At 45.6% G+C, this 25162-nt stretch overlaps 2 protein-coding genes and 1 long non-coding RNA gene across 7 annotated transcripts in view; 2 read left to right on the forward strand and 1 right to left on the reverse strand.

The window, feature by feature from the left end:
* The window catches only part of LOC139568488 (mitochondrial Rho GTPase 1-A-like), a 28516-nt gene extending 13691 nt beyond the window's left edge, over positions 1-14825 (forward strand). Inside the window, exons 12-20 of one of the 3 annotated variants that reach the window (XM_071390336.1) lie at positions 662-746; positions 929-1074; positions 7648-7748; positions 8239-8369; positions 8584-8667; positions 8788-8910; positions 9147-9349; positions 10683-10805; positions 13362-14825. In XM_071390336.1, coding sequence (XP_071246437.1) covers positions 662-746; positions 929-1074; positions 7648-7748; positions 8239-8369; positions 8584-8667; positions 8788-8910; positions 9147-9349; positions 10683-10805; positions 13362-13479 — 1114 coding nt within the window. In that variant the 3' untranslated portion in view covers positions 13480-14825. The remainder of the gene's footprint in view (positions 1-661; positions 747-928; positions 1075-7647; positions 7749-8238; positions 8370-8583; positions 8668-8787; positions 8911-9146; positions 9350-10682; positions 10806-13361) is intronic. The other 2 variants (XM_071390337.1, XM_071390338.1) reach the window with 2 other exon arrangements.
* Positions 14826-14828: 3 nt separating this feature from the next.
* LOC139568490 (uncharacterized) lies at positions 14829-17173 on the reverse strand. Its single transcript, XR_011673617.1, has 3 exons — positions 17089-17173; positions 15644-15775; positions 14829-15263 (listed from the first exon to the last, which is right to left on the reverse strand). It is a non-coding gene; the product is annotated as an uncharacterized lncRNA (long non-coding RNA).
* LOC139568489 (rhomboid-related protein 3-like) overlaps positions 17162-25162 on the forward strand; it is a 74608-nt gene continuing 66607 nt past the window's right edge. Inside the window, exons 1-3 of one of the 3 annotated variants that reach the window (XM_071390340.1) lie at positions 17162-17448; positions 17672-18367; positions 19161-19184. In XM_071390340.1, coding sequence (XP_071246441.1) covers positions 18248-18367; positions 19161-19184 — 144 coding nt within the window. In that variant the 5' untranslated portion in view covers positions 17162-17448; positions 17672-18247. Of the gene's footprint in view, positions 18368-19160; positions 19185-25162 lie in introns of all 3 variants that reach the window. The other 2 variants (XM_071390339.1, XM_071390341.1) reach the window with 2 other exon arrangements.

Consider the following 25162-nt stretch of genomic DNA (forward strand, 5'->3'; position numbering starts at 1 on the left):
TAGCTTGTTCTCCATCTTGTTTTTAAATAGGGAGCCAACTTGTTTTCAGCACTTTTATTTCAATGACTGATCAAAACACATTTTTTCTTGTCCTTCTGCAGCAGACATATGGTGAGCAGTATGTTTGGAAAATTGAATCGCAATAAAAACACAGTATCAAATCGCAATAAATATCGTATCGGCACCTAAGTATAGTGATAATATTGTATCGTGAGGTCCCTGGCAATTACCAGCCCTACCTAATTAGTGTGCATGTCTTTACCTCTTCCCACAGGCACAGATATTGACCGTTGCGTGTGCTTAGTTCATCATGCTTTTATTGCCTTTGTCTTCCTCAAGGACAATCTGAGCCTCAGACTTCCAATAAGTAATAATAAATAAAGAAATACACTTTGGCTTGACCCAGTACAACAAAATATGTCTGTCTCCCTTCTTTCAGATTGAGATGGGTCACTAAAGCCCCAGTACAGTCAGGATTAACATCCATCCCCCTTCTGGCTCTGACCTCAGTTACCCACAAGTCTCTCTCTTTCCTCCCTGCAGAGCTTCCATTGAGGACGCTATAATTGAATCTGTGTCCTTATTTATCTCGTAATCTCTGCAGGATTCTCCATCTGACGTGTGTGTGTGTGTGTGTTCCCCACCTCTACCGTACCTCCAGGTTGAAAGTACCTCCAGACTGCACCACCGAGCTGAATCACAATGCCTACCTCTTCCTCCAGAGTGTCTTCGACAAACATGACAAGGTATTGACCTTTCCTGTGGTAAATGATACCATTTGAATTTGGAGCCAACATTTCAGACTAACAACAGTCAAACTGTTTCTAAACCCTGCTGGCAGTGAATGAACCATAAATCGAGTGGTCAAGCTAGTGTGTGTCCTTATGTTTTAGATGCCAATGACCCGTGAGGTGTGTGTGTTTTTCAGGACCGGGACTGTGCCCTGTCCCCAGAGGAGCTGAAGGACCTGTTTGACGTGTTCCCCTACATGCCCTGGGGTCCCGACGTCAACAACACGGTGTGCACCAACGACGAAGGCTGGATCACCTACCAGGGCTACCTGTCCCAGTGGACGTAGGTTACCGCCACACGCACAAACAGACCTATACAGACACACACACACCTGAAGACACGCACAGACCGACACACCTGAAGACACGCACAGACCGACACACCTGAAGACACGCACAGACCGACACACCTGAAGACGCAGACAGACAGACACACCTGAAGACGCAGACAGACAGACACACCTGAAGACGCGCACAGACCGACACACCTGAAGACACGCACAGACCGACACACCTGAAAACGCAGACAGACAGACACACCTGAAAACGCAGACAGACAGACACACCTGAAAACGCAGACAGACAGACACACCTGAAAACGCAGACAGACAGACACACCTGAAAACGCAGACAGACAGACACACCTGAAAACGCAGACAGACAGACACACCTGAAAACGCAGACAGACAGACACACCTGAAAACGCAGACAGACAGACACACCTGAAAACGCAGACAGACAGACACACCTGAAAACGCAGACAGACAGACACACCTGAAAACGCAGACAGACAGACACACCTGAAAACGCAGACAGACAGACACACCTGAAAACGCAGACAGACAGACACACCTGAAAACGCAGACAGACAGACACACCTGAAAACGCAGACAGACAGACACACCTGAAAACGCAGACAGACAGACACACCTGAAAACGCAGACAGACACACCTGAAAACGCAGACAGACACACCTGAAAACGCAGACAGACAGACACACCTGAAAACGCAGACAGACAGACACACCTGAAAACGCAGACAGACAGACACACCTGAAAACGCAGACAGACAGACACACCTGAAAACACAGACAGACTGTTAAAGGAATTTTAATTCCTATGTTTATCAACCAATTCAATTAAAACACTCTGTCCATACATAAGAATTTGTAAGATACTTATCAGCATTAAATGGACAGGAACCAGTCTCAAAATCAATCAATCAATAGCGTTTATTCTCGAGAGTACTGAATCATAGTACAATTTACATCAGGTTATATAATAAAGATGATGTCATAAGTCTTAATGTCCATCCTCCTCTAGAATACAATGGCAATACAGTTCACAGCCTCATTACGTTGTCTGCCACCTGTTAAACTATCTGCAACCAACCCAAGGTCTCTCCCCTCCCTGGGTAGAGACAGAATGTCCTGTAAGGAACACAGCATTCCAGCCTGTCTGAAGATAACTCCATTCTTTCTAATAAGGAACACATTACATTCAGCATTATGATTATAATAAGTTTCATTCATACAGTAACATCTAAGTCAAATGTATACATATTTTAGTCATTAAACACAAAAATCCCGTAACACAGACACACCTGAAAACACAGACAGACCGACACACCTGAAAACACAGACCTGAAAACAGACAGACACACCTGAAAACACAGACAGACAGACCGATACAGACACACACACACACACACACACACACACCTGAAAACACGCGCAGACAGACTCACCTGAAAACACAGACAGACAGACTCACCTGAAAACACAGACAGACAGACACACCTGAAAACACAGACAGACAGACACACCTGAAAACACAGACAGACCGACACACCTGAAAACACAGACAGACAGACCGATACAGACACACACACACACACCTGAAGACACACACACATGAAAACACAGACAGACCGACACACCTGAAAACACAGACAGACAGACACACCTGAAAACACAGACAGACAGACCGATACAGACACACACACACACACACACACACACCTGAAAACACAGACCGACACACCTGAAAACACAGACCTGAAAACACAGACAGACAGACCGATACAGACACACACACACACACCTGAAAACACGCGCAGACAGACCGACACACCTGAAAACGCAGACAGACCGACACACCTGAACACATACAGGAAGACAGACACGCACACAAATCAAATAAAATGTTATTGGTCTCATACACATAGTTAGCAGATGTTATTGCGAGAGTAGCAAAATGCTTGTGTTTCTAGTTCTGACAGTGCAGCAATATCAAACAATTCCACAACTACCTAATACACACAAATCTAAGTAACGGAATGGAACATGAATATATACATATAAATATATGGATGAGCGATGACCGAGCGGCATAGGCAAGATGCAGTAGATGGTATAAAATACAGTATATACATATGAGATTAGTCATGCAAGATATGTAAACATTATTAAAGTGTCATTATTAAACTGACTAGTGATCCATGTATTAAAGTGGCCAATGATTTCAAGTCTATGTAGGCAGCAGCCTCTCTGTGTTAGTGTTGGCTGTTTAACAGTCTGATGGCCTTGAGTTGGAAGACATTTTTAGTCTCTCGGTCCCAGCTTTGATGCACCTGTACTGACCTCGCCTTCTGGATGATAGCAGGGTGAACAGGCAGTGGCTCGGGTGGTTGTTGTCCTTGATGATCTTTTTGGCCTTCCTGTGACATCGGGTGCTGTAGGTGTCCTGGAGGGCTGGTAGTTTGCCCCCGGTGATGCGTAGTGCAGACTGCACCACCCTCTGGAGAGCCTTGCGGTTGTGGGCTGTGCAGTTGCCGTACCAGGTGGTGATACAGCAGGATGCTCTCAATTGTGCATCTGTAAAAGTTTGAAGGTTTTAGGTGACAAGCACTGCTGCGCCTTCTTCACCACGCTGTCTGTGTGGGTGGGCCATTTCAGTTTGTCCATGATGTGTACGCAGAGGAACTTGAATTTTTCCACCTTCTCCACTGCTGTCCTGTCGATGTGGATAGGGGGGTGCTCCCTCTGCTGTTTCCTGAAGTCCACGATCATCTCCTTTGTTTTGTTGACGTTGAGGGAGAGGTTGTTTTCCTGACACCACACTCCGAGTGCCCTCACCTCCTCCCTATAGGCTGTCTTGTTGTTGTTGGTAATCAATCCCACTACTGTTGTGTGGTCTGTAAACTTGATGATTGAGTTGGAGACGTGCATGGCCACGTAGTCATTGGTGAACAGGGAGTACAGGAGGGGGCTGAGCACGCACCCTTGTGGGGTCCCAGTGTTGAGGATCAGTGAAGTAGAGATGTTGTTTCCTACCTTCACCACCTGGGGGGGCCGTCAGGAAGTCCAGGACCCAATTGCACAGGGCGGGGTTGAGACCCAGGGCTTCAAGCGTAATGATGAGCTTTGCGGGTACTATTGTGTTGAATGCTGAGCTGTAGTCGATGAACAGCATTCTTACATAGGTATTCCTCTTGTCCAGATGGGATAGGGCAGTATGCAGTGTGATGGCGATTGCATCATCTGTGGACCTATTGGGTCGGTACGCAAATTGCAGTGGGTCTAGTCTCTCAAAGCACTTCATGATGAGAGAAGTGAATGCTACGGGTCGATAGTCATTTAGTTCAATTACCTTTATGCCTTCTTGGGTACAGGAACAATAGAGGCCATCTTGAAGCATGTGGGGTCAGCAGACTGGGATAGGGAGCGATTTAAATATGTCTTGTGAGAGCATTATTATGTTATGAAGGAGGATGGACTTTGCTATAAAATGCTGTGGCTCAAACCAGCTGGTTGAGTTCTCAGTGATCACCTCCAGGGTTGATTACCGACCAGCTCCATTACTGCACTAATTAAATAATAAGGTTTGATTGTTTTGAGGAAATCTAAAAGTCTCTCCTTTTGATTACAATAATTTCACCACAGTCCATAAACACACCAGCCAGCTGGTCTGCGCATGCTCTGAGGACGCGGCTAGGGATGCCGTCTGGGACGGCAGCCTTGCGAGGGTTAACATATTTAAATGTCTCGTTTTCCTGGTCGTAATGTTGGTGAGTTGACGTTGCTCTTATATCCAATAGTTCCTCTCGACTGTATGTAATAAAACCTCATATTTCCTGGGGTAACAATGTAAGAAATAACACATAAAAAAACAAAATACTGCATAGTTTCCTAGGAACCCGAAGCGAGGCGGCCATCTCTGTCGGCGCCGGAAGAGTGTGTGTGTTTGCGTGTGTCTGTCTGTCTGTGTGTGTGTGTGTGTGTTCAGGTGTGACAAGGACTATTCAACGCTTGTCTGACCAATCGGAATCCACGCTTCAAGATTGTTTTGATCACGCGGACTGGGACATGTTCCGGGGTAGCCTCAGAGAATAATATAAATTTATACGCTGATTCGGTGAGTGAGTTTATAAGGAAGTGCAGAGGAGATGTTGTACCCACTGTGACTTAAAACCTACCCTAACCCGAAACCGTGGATAGATGGCGGCAAACCACTGCTTTTAATCAGGGCAAGGTGACCGGAAACATGACCGAATACAAACAGTGTAGCTATTCCCTCCGCAAGGCAATCAAACAAGCAATTCAACTGCTCAGACATGAGAGGTATGTGGTAGGGTCTACAGTCAATCACGGACTACAAAAAGAAAACCAGCCCCGTCGCGGACCACAATGTCTTGCTCCCAGACAAGCTAAACAAACTTCTTTGCTCGCTTTGAGGACAATACAGTGCCACTGACACAGCCCACTACCAAAACCTGCAGGCTCTCCTTCACTGCAGCCAACGTGAGTAAAACATTTAAAAGTGTTAACCCTCGCAAGGCTTCCGGCCCAGACGTCATCCCCAGCCGCGTCCTCAGAGCATGCGCAGACCAGCTGGCTGGTGTGTTTACGGACATGCTTTGGAATGCGGTATCACCCAAAGACATCGTAAATCTCCTGTCAGTGTTAAATCCCCCAGAGGCCCACTTTCAGTTCACACAGATACAATAGAGTTATAAGAACCCTCTATTCTGTTGCATAAAACAACCATTTGATGCAGTTACAGCATTATAACATAATAATGCTCTCACAAGACATATTTAATCTCTCCCTATCCCAGTCTGCTGTCCTCACATGCTTCAAGAGGGCCACCATTGTTCCTGTTCCCAAGAAAGCGAAGTTAACTGAGCTAAATGACTATCACCCCGTAGCACTCACTTCCGTCATCATGAAGTGCTTTGAGAGACTAGTCATGGACCATATCACCTCCACCCTACCTGACACCCACTCCAATTTGCTTACCGCCCCAATAGGTCCACAGACGACGCAATCGCAATCACTGCACACTGCCCTAACCCATCTGGACAAGACCTATGTAAGAATGCTGTTCATCGACTACAGCTCAGCATTTAACACCATAGTACCCTCCAAACTCGTCATTAAGCTCGAGACCCTGGGTCTCGACCCCGCCCTCTGCAACTGGGACCTGGACTTCCTGACTGGCCGCCCCCAGGTGGTGAGGGTAGGTAACAACATCTCCACCCTGCTGATCCTCAACACTGGGGCCCCACAAGGGTGCGTTCTCAGCCCCCTCCTGTACTCCCTGTTCACCCATGACTGCGTGGCCATGCACGCCTCCAACTCAATCATCACGACACTACAGTGGTAGGCTTGATTACCAACAACGACGAGACGGCCTACAGGAAGGAGGTGAGGGCCCTCGGAGTGTGGTGTCAGGAAAATAACCTCACACTCAATGTCAACAAAACAAAGGAGATGATCGTGGACTTCAGGAAACAGCAGAGGGAGCAGCCCCCGATCCACATCGACGGGACAGTAGTGGAGAAGGTGGAAAGTTTTAAGTTCCTCTGCGTACACATCACGGACAAACTGAAATGGTCCACCCCCACAGACAGCGTGGTGAAGAAGGTGCAGCAGCGCCTCTTCAACCTCAGGAGGCTGAAGAAATTTGGCTTGTCACCAAAAACACTCAAACTTTTACAGATGCACAATCGAGAGCATCCTGTCGGGCTTTATCACCGCCTGAGACGGCAACTGCTCCGTCCACAACTGTAAGGCTCTCCAGACGGTAGTGAGGGTCTGCACAACGCATCACCGGGGGCAAACTACCTGCCCTCCAGGACACCTACACCACAGGAAGGCCAAAAAGATCATCAAGGACAACAACCCCCCGAGCCACTGCCTGTTCACCCTGCTATCATCCAGAAGGCGAGGTCAGTACAGGTGCATCAAAGCGGGGACCAAGAGACAGAAGCTGTTTTTCAATCTCAAGGCCATCAGACTGTTAAACAGCCATCACTAACATTGAGTGGCTGCTGCCAACATACTGACTCATCTCTAGCCACTTAAATAATGAAAAAATTGATGTATTAAATGTATCACTAGCCACTTTAAACAATACCACTTTGTATAATGTTTAATACCCTACATTACTCATCTCAAATGTATATACTGTCTCTATACCATCTACTGCATCTTGCCTATGCCGTTCGGCCATCGATCATTCTTATATTTTTATGTACATATTCTTATTCATTCCTTTACACTTGTGTGTATAAGGTAGTTGTTGTGAAATTGTTAGATTACTTGTTAGATATTACTGCATGGTCGGAACTAGAAGCACAAGCATTTCGCTACACTCACATTAACATCTGCTAACCATGTTTGTGACAAATAAAATTTGATTTGATTTAACACGAGAGATGTACTACTTTGTTAAACAAACGATACACTTTGTGCATTTATCTAAACTATGGAAGTCTGAATGAACCCCCAAGACAATGTTTCTTACAGTGTATGACAGTTTCCATTAACTCCTCTGTGTTTCCCTGTGCCCAGGTTGACCACCTACCTAGATGTCCAGCGCTGCCTGGAGTACCTGGGTTACCTTGGTTACTCCATCATCTCTGAGCAGGAGTCCCAGGCAGCGGCCATCACAGGTGGGGAGGACAGCCCGTTGTCATGGCAACTGAGACGGCCACTAGATTAGATATGAGCAGAGACCTATAGATATGGCTCTGAATGTGGGACGGTATATATTACGGTGCTATCACTCTGTTATTAGTGCGCCTGCGCAGGACTCGTTTTAGATGAACCTGGCCTGCGTGCAAAGGCAGCCATGTGTTGTGGTAATACGGTTGAGTAAACGTTGTTCGACTGGAACCTTGTTGTATTTGAGTTAACAGTATAGAAGATGACTTCTACCAAAGTTAGCTGTAACCTCTAGTCTACAGCCAACCTGGAAACATTGTGTGTTAGAACTTTGTGTTGTATAAACTTCTCTATCTAGAGAGCAGGGACGAAGTTACACGTACTGAAACCACATTCTGCATAGGACTAAAGACATCCGCAGCATATGAAGCATTCAATCATATACGTTCATTTGCGGTGGAAACTAAACAGTGTGTGTGTGTCCTCTCCGTTCTACAGTGACGAGGGACAAGAAGATTGACCTGCAGAAGAAGCAGACCCAGCGCAGTGTGTTCCGCTGTAACGTCTTCGGGGACAGCGGCAGTGGCAAGAGCGGCTTCCTGCAAGCCTTCCTTGGAAGAAACCTCACGGTCAGTGTCAACATTAATTCATTCCCTCAAAGAGTAAGTTGTAAGTCGGTGGCAAGGAAAACTTCCCTGAACGGAAGAAACATTTGAACGACTTAAATTTAAACACGCCACTCCAAATACTTCAGTCTACTGCCTGTTTAAAACTTTTTGGAATTCCTCTTGGTAAACTCTTTGTGTGTTTGAAGTTTTTTTCCCCCCTCCTTTTTTCTCTCAGCGTCAAAACACTGTTAGCGAAGAGCACATGTCCTACTATGCTATCAGCACAGCATATGTGTATGGTCAGGAGAAATACCTACTGGTGAGTCGTCTGTTTTGACTTACTCTTAATCGATTGGATGGTGTTTATTTGTCCACAGCTTTTCAGCCTAAACGTTGTGTGTGTTCATTAACTTCTTCCATTTGGTTTCCTCTCCCGCAGCTCCACGAGGTCTTCTCAGACTTTGACGTCCTCTCGGACACTGACCTGGCTTGTGACATTGTGTGTCTGGTGTACGACGCCAGCAACCCCCACTCCTTCGAGTACTGCGCCAGAGTCTTCAAGGTATGTGCCGTTCACAACCAATACCCTGTTTGTCTATTTAGTATTTCAAGATGGCTACCCAACACTATTCTACCACTGAATTAAAGTGAATGTTTTTAAAGCGGAAACCATCTTATTACCATATTATTACCAATATGTGCTTCTCTGGAGCGTTTAAAAATGTTCATGGTCTTTAAAGTATATTGCTGAATGGACTACGACAGTGTCCAATAACAATATCCCTCTGCCTTTTGCAGCAGTACTTCATGGACACCAAGACGCCGTGCATGATGATCGCAGCCAAGTCGGACCTCCAGGAGACCAAGCAGCTATACGCCCTCACCCCTCTGGAGTTCTGTAGGAAGCACAAGATGCCCCCTCCGCAGGCCTTCACCTGCAACACGCCAGACGCACCCTGCAAAGACATCTACACCAAACTCACCACCATGGCCATGCACCCGTGAGTAGTGGGGGCACTCTGTTGTATTAGGCCCCATGTCGAGCCTTAAAATCCCTCGCTCAAACCCTAAAGCTCTACCTTAAGCCCTTAAACCCTCTCCAATCCCTAAAGAAAATCCTTTAAAATATTTTAAGACCCCATCTCATGCTGTAAAATCCATTGCCCCAAAACCCTACCTCAAGCCCTAAAACTGCCCCTAAGCTGTTAAATTCTACCTCATCCCTCACTTCCCAAATTGGTGCCACTTCACATTTGAAATATAGATACTCTGAACTCTTGGTTAGACGTTGTAGGTAATGTGGTAGATTCAATTTGCCATTAGCTGCTACTGTATGTTTACTGCCCTTGTGTGCCCCTTCTCCCACTATTCTCTCTGTCAGGCTGTTGTCCACACTGATCACCTCTCTGTCACCGTGGACTGGACTCATCTGAACTGTACTTCTCAGAACTGTAGCCAACACAATGGGGACAGCATCAACATACTTAATCTAGTGATTTTTTATTTATTTATTTATATTTTTTTTACCCCCTTTTTCTCCCCAATTTCGTGGTATCCAATTGTTAGTAGGTACTGTCTTGTCTCATCGCTGCAACTCCCATACGGAATCGGGAGAGGCGAAGGTCGAGAGCCATGCGTCCTCCGAAACACAACCCAACCAAGCCGCACTGCTTCTTAACACAGCGCGCATTCAACCCGGAAGCCAGCCGCACCAATGTGTCGGAGGAAACACCGTACACCTAGCGACCTGGTCAGCGTGGCCCGCCACGGGAGTCGCTAGTGCGCGATGATACAAGGATATCCCTGCCGGCCAAACCCTCCCTAACCCGGACGACGTTAGGCCAATTGTGCGTCGCCCCACGGACCTCCCGGTCGCGGCCGGCTGCGACAGAGCCTGGGCTCGAACCCAGAGTCTCTGGTGGCACAACTAGCACTGCGATGCAGTGACTTAGACCACTGCGCCACCCGGGAGGCCAATCTAGTGCATTTTGTTTTAATATATAGACCTCTAACTCTGTGGTGGCATGAGGACATTTAACAATGTTGAAAATTATCCAAATGGATCCAAAGTGGCTATTTGGAGATTACTAACCCCAACAGTGTGAGGTGAAGATTACAATGGATCAGACTTGTGGTCGTGCTCTCCCGTTGTTTAATTAGACAATTATGCTCATCTCTTCCTGGGTGGGTGCACTTGGTTTTTACCCTGATAAGAGATGAGCTCTATGGACCAAAGAGCTCAAACTTTCTGGTGACATCGGTCTTTGTTCTAACTCTCTCGTCTTTGTGCCTGTGTATGTGTGTGGGTGGGTGCACCTCTGTCTCTCTCCTTAGTCACGCTCGGCTGCGCTGTATGTGTACCTGTAACAGGTGCACCTTCTGCCACCTGCAGAACTTCATCAACTCAGAGCTGGTGCAGACGGTGAAGGCCAAGCTCTACTCCGCCATTCTCAGCAGGTCCTTACTCTTTCAGAGACCTTCCAACTCTTCTGTTTCACAATCCCCCTTTACGTTATTCCTCCTCTTCTTCTTCGCTTGCCGTTTCATTTTGCCCCCGAAACGTTTTGTCATTTTGTTAATCATGTGGATTCTGTCATTTTTTTCTCTCTCTCTCTCTCTCTCTCTCTCTCTCTCTCTTTCTCTCTCTGAGAAACCTGTCTTTGCCTTCACATTCTTCTGTTTAACAATCCCCCTCTTCATTTGTCCCTCTTCTCTTCATTTGCTGTTCATCGCCTCTGTTTTGACCCTGTTTTGGAGTTTGGGCGTTTTTCTCGTGGATTTTGTGCTGTAGATTGTCATAAACCACTGTTTGTTTTCCTGTAAATCTTCATGACGTCTCACTCTTATTCTTTTGCCTCATCCCAACATTCCCTGATTCTGAGTTCCTTGATCCTCTCTGTCATTTGTCACTTGTTTTACCATCTTGTTCTATTCCAACCTTGTTCGTTATGTTCCTCTTCATTAATGAATAATGCATATGTAGTCTAATAATGCGCATTTCTAGTGTCTCATCTGTTCATCCTGTTGGACGTTCATCTTTTGGCAGCTTTAGTTGTGATTAGTACATAGGACTGTACGGAGGTTCAAAGTCACGCTGTTTTGAGTGAACTCCTACATACAGTGCATTCGAAAAGCATTTCACACCCCTTGACTTTTTCCACATTTGTTTATGTTACAGCCTTGTTCTAAAATGTATTAAATTGATGAGGGGGAAAAAAACTATCTACACACAATACCCCATAATGACAAAGCAAAAACAGTATTATTTTTTATATTTTTTGCAAATGTTTAAAAAATATCAACCTGAAATATCACATTTACATAAATATTCAGGCCCTTTATTCAGTACTTTGTTGAAGCACCTTTGGCAGCAATTACAGCCTAGATTATACTTGGGTATGACACTGCAAGCTTGGCGCACCTGTATTTGGGGAGTTTCTCCCATTCTTCTCTGCAGATCCTCTCAAGCTCTGTCAGGTTGGATGGGGAGTGTCGCTGCACAGCTATTTTCAGGTCTCTCCAGAGATGTTTGATTGGGTTAAGGTCCGGGCTCTGGCTGGGCCACTGAAGGACATTCAGAGACTTGTCCCGAAGCCACTCCTGCGTTGTCTTGGCTGTATGATTAGGGTTGTTGTCCTGTTGGAAGGTGAACCTTTGCCCCAGTCTGAGGTTCCGAGATCTCTGGAGCAGGTTTTCATCAAGGATCTCTCTGTACTTTGCTCCGTTCATCTTTGCCTCAACTTGACTAGTCTCCCAATCCCTGCAACTGAAAAATATCCCCACAGCATGACGCTGCCACCACCATGCTTCACCGTAGGGATGGTGCCAGGTTTCCTCCAGACGTGACACTTGGCGTTCAGGCCAAAGAGTTCAATCTTGGTTTCATCAGACCATCATCAGAATCTTGTTTCTCATGGTCTTGAGAGTCCTTTAGGTGCCTTTTGGAAAACTCCAAGCGGACTGTCATGTCTTTTACTGAGGAGTGGCTTCTGTCAGGCCACTCTACCATAAAGGCCTGATAGGTGTAGTGCTGCAGAGATGGTTGTCCTTCTGGAAGATTCTCCTATCTCCACAGAGGAACTCTGGAATTCTGTCAGTGACCATCGGGTTCTTGGTCACCTCCCTGACCAAGGCCCTCCCCCGATTGCTCAGTTTGGCCGGGCAGCCAGCTCTTGGAAGAGTCTTGGTGGTTCCAAACTTCTTCCATTTAAGAATGATGGAGGCCACTGTGTTCTTGGGGACCTTCCATGCTGCAGATGTGTTTTGGTACCCTTCCCAAGATCTGTCCCTCGACACAATCCTGTCTCGGAGCTCTACGGACAATTTCTTCGACCTCGTGGCTTGGTTTTGCTCTGTCATGCACTTTCAACTTTGGGACCTTAGATAGACAGGTGTGTGCCTTTCCAAATAATGTCCAATCAATTGAATTTACCACAGGTAATGTTTCTACAATCAAGTTGTAGAAACAACTCAAGGATGATCAATGGAAACAGGATGCATCTGAGCTCAATTTCAACTCTCATAGCAAATGGTCTGAATACTTATGTAAATAAGGTATTTCTGTTTTAAATCTTATAATACATTTGCAAAATTATTATTTTTAACTGTTTTTGCTTTGTCATTGTGGGGTATTGTGTGTAGATTGACTATTTAAAAAAGAAAAGAAAAAAAGAAATCTATTTTAGAATAAGGCTGTAATGTAACAAAATGTGGGAAAATGGAAGGGGCCTGAATACTTTCAGAATGCACTGTAGCGTGTATCATGATCTGTGTAAGCAGAGAGGTTATGTACAAGCATTACATATTGTTGCTTAGTTGTCTCTGCCAACTCTGACCTATGTGCTCACTCTGTTTATTTCTCTTGCTCTCTTCTGTATCTCTCTCTTCTGTATCTCTCTCTTCTGTATCTCTCTCTCTTCTGTATCTCTCTCTCTTCTGTATCTCTCTCTCTTCTGTATCTCTCTCTCTTCTGTATCTCTCTCTCTCTCTCTCTCTGTATCTCTCTCTTCTCAGACATGTGACACAGGCTGACCTGAAGAGCTCCACCTTCTGGTTGAGAGTGAGCGTGGGAGCCACTATGTTCGCCGTGCTGGGCTTCGCCATGTGCAGAGTGCTGCTCAAACAACGGTGATCCACCCACCACCGTGCAAATCTAACCTCTGCGATACTTGTACCCAAATTTGTTTGTGCTGTTTTGCCAACTACTAGGTCTATAAGTGAAACGCTAGGATTCACTCCAGTCTCCCATTGACATCAATACATGACTAAGTGAAAATTCAACTTAAGTGCAAGTTAGGATCTGCCACATAGGCGATAGGATATGGCAGAACAGCAGTAACAGATCTGGGACCAGGCTAAACCTTGTACCCTCTCCCAATAAATATCTCTCTGAGATAATATCTCTCTGAGATCATAAAACATCCAGTATGTCCCCAATGTGATGAGGGGAAAAGGCAAACCTTATTTAGTTATACACCTAGAGATTTCACAAGAAAATGACTGTTCTTTATTTTGGTGTCTGCGCACTCAGTATGTCTATATATAATATTTATATTGAGAATGTGATTATATAACTACTGATGAAGTTCGGAATTTCTTCTCTTTGCGCAATATATAAAACATTTTTTGGGGGGGCATACCTGTGTGGATTGAAATGGTGAAACAACTCAATCTTAATCAGTTGAAGTAAGGGTAGTGAAATGGGTACGCAAAAGAACCAATACCATACACAAAAACATATGCTTTAAAACAAATACTGAAACAATGTGTAAATAATGTGTGTATATATATATATAACTGCTTGTATATTTGTTTTATTTGAACAAACGGGACATTATGAAGTTCACGTGCTGAAGCTATAATGGTACAACAAAGCCACATTCGAGGCTATAAAGGGATTAGCTTTCACTCCGTTATTTAGTATTTTCTAATATCCTCAAACCTGTTCAGTAAAGGCTGTTCTGCTGTTATTAAAAGAAGGGTGTTCTTTAGTTTGCCTTCCAGGGTCAGAAGCTTGGTGGCACACTTACAAATTTGTAAGGCTGAATCAGCCCATGTTCAATCAATGGATGTTCCGTATGGGATGATACTTGTTGGGTGTCTGCGCCTTACCCCTAGAACTCAGTAAGGCAGAAGTATCCTCTGTGGCCCTCCCATGGCTTCCTGTATGGGTATGGACCACCCAGGTGGTGTGTGTGTTGGGCATGCATGTCATTGTGTGTGCTTGCTATGTGTGTATATGAGGCTGTACAGTTATTATATTTGCAGGAGCTGTATTTGCATGCTTTGCTTTTTTCTGATCATCCTCCAATATTGTTATAATATCAAATATACTGTTATTATGAAGCCAACATTCTTCACAATGGTACTATTCCAATTATCCAAATGTTATCCAGCACCCCCAACTCCCAGAACATTAGGACAATTGTGTTTGACATTTTGCCTTTCCAATGTTTATAATAAATAAATCCACTTTAATCCTGTGTCAAGAATGTTTTATTGCATTTGGGATCCATCCTTTTTTCCCCCATTATGCACTTTATATAAAAAGCAGAGCAGTTGATGCACATCCAAATAGTCAGAGGTGCTGACAAACGGAGAGGTACATTTAAATAAAGTCGCATAATATATACGCTTCCAATGATTTTTTGGGTATCGCCAACGTTTTCGGGAACAGTACCTTCCTCAGAGCACATTATGCAAGTCATCTGCAGAAGTGATTGGTGTAATTTTGGCTAGAGTGTATTTGTTGTCTTGAGGTCATTTCATTCCAGGTCCTCACTACATTGGTCAGGGAAGGTCCAACTGAGGGGTAGGGAAGGAGGCAGCCAGTGATGTCATTACCCCTGATTCTTGCTCCCAAAGTTCACGTGAAGGATGAGGTCATGTGATGAGGTGATGTAACTGTAGGTCTGCCTGTGGACACATGGTGGCAGTATTGTCATAATGATTCCAATATCCACAGACAGCACAGACTGTACACCACCACGGCTACCTAATAACAATATGCAGGGCCCAAACGTGTCCCTCAGGGACCAGATGTAACTAGTCTCTCTCTAATGATCCCCACCAGACTGCATAAAATTGCCTGTTAAGCCATGAAGATTATTCCCTAGGGACTAACCGATCGGTCTTTTTATTTTTACTCTGCGTGTGTTTTTGTGTGAGAGAGATGCAAATACATGGAACGCAGAGCCTTAAAAGTGTGTACGTGTGAGTGAGTACATGTGTGTCTAGCAGGTCATATGTACCTGTTTTCACCAGTTAACACCTACGCAGACAGAGCTACTACTCACATTCTGAGGCAGAGTTCATAAGCATTCCTCTCGCAGTGCAGGTGTTTACCCGCGGTTAGCCTCCGTTCCTCTGCTCTCTCTTCTGTTCCGTGGGCTGTTCCACTTTCAGAGCTGACGCCACCTGCAGTTGACCTGTGAAAGTTGACATGTGAACGCTTCACCCAATTAGATCACTTAAATTGGCGGTTGCCTGCCAATGGTTTGAGTCACTCACTGGCGACATGGGGGATGTGGATACTATGATTGTCTCCAAGTGTCGCTGTAACTCATGAGTAACATATGAGTAAGTGTCTAACTGACAGGCCAAATTGCATAGATTTCAGTATGTGCAACCAGCAGTGGATTGGAATGCTTTGCTCATGGGTTAGTTAAGCCAAGGCTATCAGAAGGTGATACTCAAGTGAGCATGATCTAAATAGAAGTTTGAATGGAAACCACAGCAGTGTTAGGCTAAAGTAATAGGAAAAGTCATTAGAAATGGAGAACCCACATTCAGTATACTTATAGAGTAGTTGAGATTTGGTTCTGGGTGATGAGATTAGTGTAATTGTGATCTCACACATGGTAATTGTACAGTTGACTGCAGATGGCATCCCAACAGCTTAGCTCTCTCGGAGGAAGCGTTTTGAGGCCAGTTGAGGACTGTAGGGTTGGTAGTATAGTATTTCGCTGTTAAAACATTGTAGGCTGCAGTTTCATCCAAAAGTGCTGTGTAGGTGTCAGAAGACCCATAAGGTTAAAAATAACCTTTGCCATATTGTTTCCATGGTAATACTATCGAATAGCGCGGGGAAGTTTTGTGAGAGAGATACAATCTCTTTACAGTGCTACCCACTCAAAAGCAGCTGCACCCCACAGCCACAAAATAACTTACGTGGGCACACACAAGCACATGCATGTGCACACAAACAACAGAACACACACATAGGTTGATCTTAAATGAATGGTTTGTTTGAAGTGATTATAGATAATGGGTAGGTGGTCCTCTGGAATGGAAGACCCATCATTTTGCTGATTGTCATTGCAGGCCTGCAGGGGAGTGTTTGTTTATGACCCTAAAACGCAACCTGGAATTTACAGGCCCTTATTACCCTCCTCTGAACCTCAACCCACTTTACCACCCAGATACAGAGAGGAAGGAAGGTGAAAAAAAAGTAAAACATTGGTTGGTACTTGGTACTATAGGTGTCCTAAACTGACTATGATAGTAGATCAGTAGGTGCTATGCTTCATGATTGAATGTACTACCCTTTCAGTGAATGTTGGATTGGCCCTCTTTGAATTAGATCCGTATCAGGCACTTCCACTGTCTGAATACTATGTTATGTATTTTAATAGCCTACACCCAAATTTGTGAGAGTTGAATTTGAATACTCTTCAGCCAAGTCTACTCACTGAGTCACACGCGCGCACTGTCTATCTGATGACATAACGTGATAAAGTACCGGAGTGAGAGCCAGCTGGTGTGAACCGGGGTTCCTCGAAGCCTTCTGTTGGTGTGGGTGGTGTTCTCACCTCGCAGCCAAAAACCCATCTTTCTCTGCGCCGGAGGCACGCATGCGGCAGTGCAACGGAGCCGAAGGTACTTGCCTGCCTGCCTACCGGCTTGAACAGGGCCAGATTGCAGGCTGGTCCCGATCCAACTGGGGGAGCAGAGTCAGTGTGTTCCTAGAGGCTGCTGACTGTGAGACAGCGGAGCTCGGCAGCTGGCTGATCTGCGTCGCTGTAAACAACTGCGAGGGTACAATGACGCACCTGAATTTACACTTGCGCGACTTTTGGACGGTCGACTAGACGTCTTTGGAGTGAGTGTTCAGTGACCGACTGACATGACATTTAGGCTACGCATGCTGATTTTTGCGAAGTAGACTGAGTAGCATTACATGCTGTTTTATGCTGTTGTTTTTTTGTACAACTATGCCTATTGCCTTGTAATACACTATGACGTCTTCTCTTATTCACTATTGAAGTGAGTAGCCAATTGCTTTAATTATTGCCACACACACCTCTATTCTATTTCATTTTCAGGTGAGTCACATTGGAATGAACAATCACTGCTGTCAACTTGGATAGTTGCCTGCCTGTCCGTCCCAATGAGAATTCAGTACTTCGGCAGTGAAAAATGCCGTGTCTGTCAACAGAGAGCTGGACTGAGGTGCAGGTGGGCTGTCGTATGAAATAGGAGAAGGACTTGGTGGCCACACACACCCAATCCAGTTGTTACACATACACACTGTCGATCGGAGTGGCGAGATGCAGATGCGCACTCCACGGACACTCAACTCGGCACTCAACTTTTTCTCTGTGCGTGGATCTATTGAACATATATTTTCTCGTCAATGAGCTTGTGAACAAACGGAGGTTAGATGTTATTTTGTGGGCTAATATATTTTTCCAAATAGCCTCAAAGGACCAGGGTTGGAATAAGGATACCCAATTGTGTTTGAGACACCTGCGTTGATTAGCCTCGCTTGGGATTTCTCAAATATGGATTATGTGCGTAATGTGTCTCAAATATCAGAGAATGGATATTGTTTGTCGGTAAGGATTTAATATTGAATCGCCCAGTAGAGGATTGAGGAGAGGGGCAGCCGCAGCCTGACGATGCCGGACGCGTCTCGGGACGTACCGGTGCATTCCTCTCCAGCAGTGGCGGCGAACGCGGAGGGAGACGAGATAGAAGTGCTGGAGAGTATCGATGTCCTTCCCGTGGCCCCAGAGGACGTAAGTATTGAGCCATATTCATATTGTCATCAGCGTTTTTCAATTTCATCCTAAAACAGAAGATCCCCCTAAAGGCACATTTTTCCCACGGTGTATTCTACACTAGCGTATGTTTTTATTTAACTAAACAATTCAAATAATAACTCATTTTTATTTACAATGATGGCCTATGTTATGTCAGCATTATATCATACTGTGTTATGGTTGTAAGCTATGAATATTACTATGCCAGCGACCATTCTCAGACAGCTTCATAGACAATAGTCATTATATCATCACTTGACTATATGTGTTCATTACAGCTAACCGAGCAGGCGTAGCATGGCTACTACCATACATAACTGATGATGACTCAATTGTTCAATGATATTGATTCATTGAATGAAGGAAAGCCCTTGTATGCTACCTGCTGATATATATCATTCCTTAATGACAGGTGTGTCTGTCTGTTAAATGGCACCTTTCTCTCTGAAATCTTTTCTTTCCTCTTTTCTCTCTCTCCCTTTCCCTCCCCGCTCCTTTCCCCTTTCCCTCCCCGCTCCTTTCCTCTTTCCCTCCCCGCTCCTTTCCTCTTTCCCTCCCCGCTCCTTTCCTCTTTCCCTCCCCGCTCCTTTCCTCTTTCCCTCCCTGCTCCTTTCCTCTTTCCCTCCCCGCTCCTTTCCTCTTTCCCTCCCCGCTCCTTTCCTCTTTCCCTCCCCGCTCCTTTCCTCTTTCCCTCCCTGCTCCTTTCCTCTTTCCCTCCCCGCTCCTTTCCTCTTTCCCTCCCCGCTCCTTTCCTCTTTCCCCATCTCAGCAATGGAAATCTCTGTTCGACAAGGTATGTATAGTTGTTGTGTTACAGACTCTCTCTGTTGCATGCGCCCTCATGAAGGGTGTCAACTTACCTGTCTTTTTATGTGAGGAGCCGTTTGCGGTCCTAACTTTGTAACTTGTTACAAGTTAGCATGTGCTTTATTACTGCCGTGTTTAGTACTAAAACTGTGACTTATGAGCTGAGCTTAATCATCTCCCCAATACTCATAGAATAACAAGTCAACTATCCTTCCCATTATTATAAAGTCTAACTCCTGTCATTCCTGCGGTGGCGGTGAGTTGAGCCCTTGATGCCTGACAAATGGGAAGCGGAGAGCCAGATAAAAGAAGCAAGCAGGTTGTGGTGGGTGTGTCCCTCCTCCAGTCCTCCTGACATCAACCCTCCCAAATGCATTTAGAGCAATACATAATCCTGGTTACAGTTGCCGTTGCTCCGTCTGTGGCCCTGTGGGCTGTCATGTCAGCGACAAACAAGGGATGTGTATGTGTTATGCCCAGGCCATCAGGTTGTCCTGACAGACGGAGAACCAGACCCCCCCCCCCCGACTCGCACACCCTCTCTCCCACCACTCCATCCCACTGGAGCTGCCTCAACACCTGCCTGCTCCAGCCCGGCCGACGGGCCCTACACTCACTCCTGGTCCCTCAGGGGGGGGACAAAGGAAGTATAATGGGGTTAGGGGGGGGGAGGGGGGGGGGAAGGGGGGGAAGTCAGAGACTCGTGTCAGGCTCGCTCTTTCAGGCTCTGGGAGGACTGGCCGGGGACTCATGGGATTACGGGAAAAAGGGGTGGGGGTCTTTGGTGTGTGTGTGTATGTGTGAGTGTGTGAGTGTGTGTGTGGGGGGGTAGACATTGTGGACAGGCATTAAGCGGGCCTCTCAATCCACTGCCTTTATGCAGCGCGGCGTCGCTTTGAATTTCTCAAGTGGCCTTCAGACTAGATGGGAGGGGGGCGAACCAAATATAGCCTATAGAAGGGGTTGCTGTCCAGTCTGGCAGCTACAAATGCCCTTTCACTCTTTTATTCCCTCCCCCGTCCACCTCTTAAATGACCCCTTCCATTTGTCATACATTGGAAATGTTGACCTTTAGGGTCACTCAGCTCCTCACAGTGGACACTAAGGAAGATAAATGATAGGGTGGATGGTGGACCAGAAATTGGGCTTTTTACTGGCAACCATTGGGTGACTGAAAAAAAAGGAATAGTTGGACGTTCATAAATGGAGGAATAGACCTTGCTCATTGGATGTTTAGTTCATAAATGGAGGAATAGGCCTTGCTCATTGGATGTTTAGTTCATAAATGGAGGAATAGGCCTTGCTCGTTGGATGTTTAGTTCATAAATGGAAGAATAGGCCTTGCTCGCTGGATGTTTTGCTCATAAATGGAGGAATAGGCCTTGCTCGTTGGATGTTTTGCTCATAAATGGAGGAATAGGCCTTGCTCGTTGGATGTTTTGCTCATACATGGAAGAATAGGCCTTGCTCGTTGGATGTTTTGCTCATACATGGAAGAATAGGCCTTGCTCGCTGGATGTTTTGCTCATAAATGGAGGAATAGGCCTTGCTCGTTGGATGTTTAGTTCATAAATGGAGGAATAGGCCTTGCTCGTTGGATGTTTTGCTCATAAATGGAAGAATAGGCCTTGCTCGCTGGATGTTTTGCTCATAAATGGAAGAATAGGCCTTGCTCGCTGGATGTTTTGCTCATAAATGGAGGAATAGGCCTTGCTCGTTGGATGTTTTGCTCATAAATGGAGGAATAGGCCTTGCTCGTTGGATGTTTTGCTCATAAATGGAAGAATAGGCCTTGCTCGCTGGATGTTTTGCTCATAAATGGAGGAATAGGCCTTGCTCGTTGGATGTTTTGCTCATAAATGGAAGAATAGGCCTTGCTCGCTGGATGTTTTGCTCATAAATGGAGGAATAGGCCTTGCTCGCTGGATGTTTTGCTCATAAATGGAGGAATAGGCCTTGCTCGTTGGATGTTTTGCTCATAAATGGAAGAATAGGCCTTGCTCGCTGGATGTTTTGCTCATAAATGGAGGAATAGGCCTTGCTCGCTGGATGTTTTGCTCATAAATGGAGGAATAGGCCTTGCTCGCTGGATGTTTAGTTCATAAATGGAGGAATAGGCCTTGCTCGTTGGATGTTTTGCTCATAAATGGAGGAATAGGCCTTGCTCGTTGGATGTTTTGCTCATACATGGAAGAATAGGCCTTGCTCGCTGGATGTTTTTCTCATAAATGGAGGAAAAGGCCTTGCTCGTTGGATGTTTAGTTTATAAATGGGAAAGTTTGTGCCCCAAATAGCACCGTATTTCCTATATAGTGGACTAATCTTGAACAGAGCCGTGTTCAAAAGTTGTGCACTATTTAGGGAATAGGGAACCATTTGGGTCACAGGTAATTTGATACAGGGATAACATTTCCCATAATTCTCTGCCTTGTCATCTTGAGAGCACAAACTGTCCATCCACATCACCCAGATTGTTTAGCTGGCCCATGTGCCAATGCCTCTTTCTAGGCTCTTTCCCAAATGGCCCCCTATTCACTATGTAGTGCACTACTTTTGAGGGTCCTGGTCAAAAGTAGTGCACTATAAAGGGAATAGGGTGCCATTTGGAAGACTTAACTAAATGTCTCCCAGGCTGGTGTTTTAATCAAAGTGCTGTGTGCTCTGTTCAGTACCCACACTGTCCCCCGAGAGGGCTTTGTTGCAGTGAAAGTGATTTCTCTTCAACCAGGAAATAAGATAATAAAAATACGATAGCTCTGATTTGTGTTACCCATCTAAGATCTCTAAACATACTAGGGAATGGGGACTACTACTACACACACACACACACACACACACACACACACACACACACACACACACACACACACACACACACACACACACACACACACACACACACACACACACACACACACACACACACACACACACACACACACACCACTAGCCTGATTAGTGATGATGGTGAAACCACTCAAGAAGAAACAGTCTGAGTATTTGTGTCTTGCCCTCACAGATTTTCAGCTTGTTTTCCAGGATTGGACCGATGTAAGTAGGAATGTATTAAGGGCTTGTTGTTATAAATAGGATGGATCTGGAAAAATGAAACAAACAAGTTGCTGTTTTCCCTTGAAGATGGCCCAGGGGATATTTTGTTTTTGTTTTTATGACTGTGTAAGGCAGTGCAGTGTGCATTACAAATGTTATAGCGGATATTTGTTGCGTTACCTCATCCAGTTTCCTTAGTGGTTGGTGGAGAGGGAGTAGGAGCTTATTGTGTTTCTTGCTTGTTGCGCTGTCAGATTTCTGTGTACAACCCAGACTGTGTACACACTCAGTCATTATCTGGGATGGGAATGTCTCCATTAGTCACCCCCTCTTACCTTCCCATGGAAGTGCCCAGAGGAAGTCAGCACCAGACATGGAATATTAAGTCCGTATACTGATGTAAACGGTTTGGAACTCATGGGTGAAGGAACATATGGAGGCTAGCCTGCTTGCTAATGTTACAACTCTCCGGCTGACCTTTGAATGACTTAAACACAAGCTCTTAACACCATCTTATTTGAGTCACAGAGTACACACCATAGAAATAGAATCTATAGAACAGTTCCCAGCCCTATCTACAGATGATATTTCTGTGGTACAGACTGTGACTGAACCATTGACCAGTAACAGAGAGAACCCGTGCTGAAGGAGTGCTGTGCGATAACCCTTGTTCTGCAGGCCCCAATCCCGTTTATTACCCCATCTGCCTACCCTGTGTGTCCCCACAATGGCCAGTTGTCCCCACACTGCGCCCTTTGTGTTGACATGTGCCACTGTACTGTACTGTACACACAATCCTGCGCTGCCTGTCTCTGACCTGTTAAGACGCCAACAGGCACGCGTCCAGAACAGAGGGAATTATGGGGATTAAGATTTTTTCACATGGGCACACAGTGTACACCACAGGAGGTTGGTGGCACCTTAATTGGGGAGGACTGTGTATTTGGTAATAGCTGGAGCGGAATGGGTGGAATGGTATCAAATACAAGAATTAAACACATGGTTTCCATGTGTTTGATGCTGTTCCATTTGCTCCATTCCAGCCATTATTATGAGCCGTCCTCCCCTCAGCAGCCTCCACTGGTGTACACACATCCAGTTGTTTTAACCAGGATCCTGTCACATTACACGCTACAGTGAACTGGGGACATGAACCAGTCAAATGCTCTTTGATCGGAGTGGGGACCCACCTGTTCTTAGTGTGTGTGTGTGTGTGTGTGTGTGTGTGTGTGTGTGTGTGTGTGTGTGTGTGTGTGTGTGTGTGGTGTGTGTGTGTGCATGCCTCTCAATCTGGGCTCTTTATCTCATGCTGTTGTATGTGTCAATGAGCATGTGAAGTGGAGCGTGGCTGCCATTGACAGAATAGGAAGGCAGGCAGCCATCATTTCAGGAATCTTTTGTTTAGCGCCACTCACTCGGTCTCCACATGGTACAGCTGCCAGCCTCTCAACCCTGTCATTCCTCTCCTCTCCATTGTCATGACCCAGAGGGTTGATTGTCAACAGTCCAGGTAATTGGCACTAATTGGGTTTGAGCCAAAATGGTGGCCCTGGTCTGATTGTAGCGTTGCCGTACGTCCTCTCTCATCCCATTTCTCTCAGCATTTAGCTGTTTACTTCCTGTTAGTTCCCCAAACTTGCATCTGTATGCCTGGATGCTGGTTTACCATACTTCCTCTCTGCCCCTCCCAAACCACTGTTCTCTCAGTATTGAGGTTTTCATCATAGAGATAGATCAGTCTATATGTAAAGCTCTGTATGTAGGCTATAGTCTATCTCTATCTTTTTATTTAGAGACCCAATCTGTTTGCGTCTCTCTTACTAGTCTCTAAAGGCTTTTAATACATTTCCTTATTTCCCTAATGAAAGGGAGTTCCAGTCGGTAAGTTGTGAGCAGCTCTTTTAATGTTGCACTATAAATAGCCCCTCCCCTGCCTGTCGATCTGTCGATGGACAGAAAGATGTGCTGCTGCTTCAGTCATAATTGGCTGCGGACTGCAGTGTGTACACATGGAGAGATGAATGATGGCAGCACAAAATGAACGTGTATCTTTTGATGGTTCAATGCCATGTGCTCTACCCACATGGTGCAGGGTGGTCCCCTGTGTGTGTGTGTGTGTGTGTGTGTGTGTGTGTGTGTGTGTGTGTGTGTGTGTGTGTGTGTGTGTGTGTGTGTGTGTGTGTGTGTGTGTGTGTGTGTGTGTGTGTGTGTGTGTAGAGCATATGTTTGTTTAATGTGTATTTGTTTGTACATGTGTGAGTGACTGTGTGTACATACAGTATGTCCCTATGTTTGTCTTCGATATGTTAATCCGATAGAGGGGGTCAGCGGGGTGGAATCGATGCCAGTGAGTGGTACTCTGTGGAGAGGGGTTGACTCTGTGTGTGTGGATGTAGGGACACGCCAGCTGTAAGTGCAGATACCCTGTGTTCTCTCTCTTCCCCCCCACCCCCCCTCTCTATCTCTGTTTAGTTTTTCGGCCGATTTGGCTTCGGTTTCTACAGTGAAGTGGATAGTATTGCTGAGGAGAGGAGAGTACCCATCATCCACTTACAGGCTCTCTTAAGTTCACCGCCGCTTGAGTACATTTACACACACTTCAGTAGGTTACTGCAGGGGTCTGATGGGGTGACATCCTGTTAGTGACATCCTCTGGGGTTTGTTAACTTGAGTTATTACATTCAGTGTATCATTCCCTTTTTATGCTCAGTGAAAGTTAATCCTCTTAATTTCTCTCTGACTGTGGGAGCAAGTTACATGTCACTCAAAGCTCCCAGTCTAGCCCGTACGTTGAGTACAGTAGTAGAACCTACCCTGCAGTGTCTGCAATATATTTTGTGAATTCCCCTGCTTCCACAGAAACCCTTGACATACCGATCGAGATTCCCCGAACTTGGGAGCGGGCAGAGGTGC

This window comes from Salvelinus alpinus, chromosome 2 (assembly GCF_045679555.1).
Source record: "Salvelinus alpinus chromosome 2, SLU_Salpinus.1, whole genome shotgun sequence".
Taxonomy (NCBI): domain Eukaryota; kingdom Metazoa; phylum Chordata; class Actinopteri; order Salmoniformes; family Salmonidae; genus Salvelinus; species Salvelinus alpinus.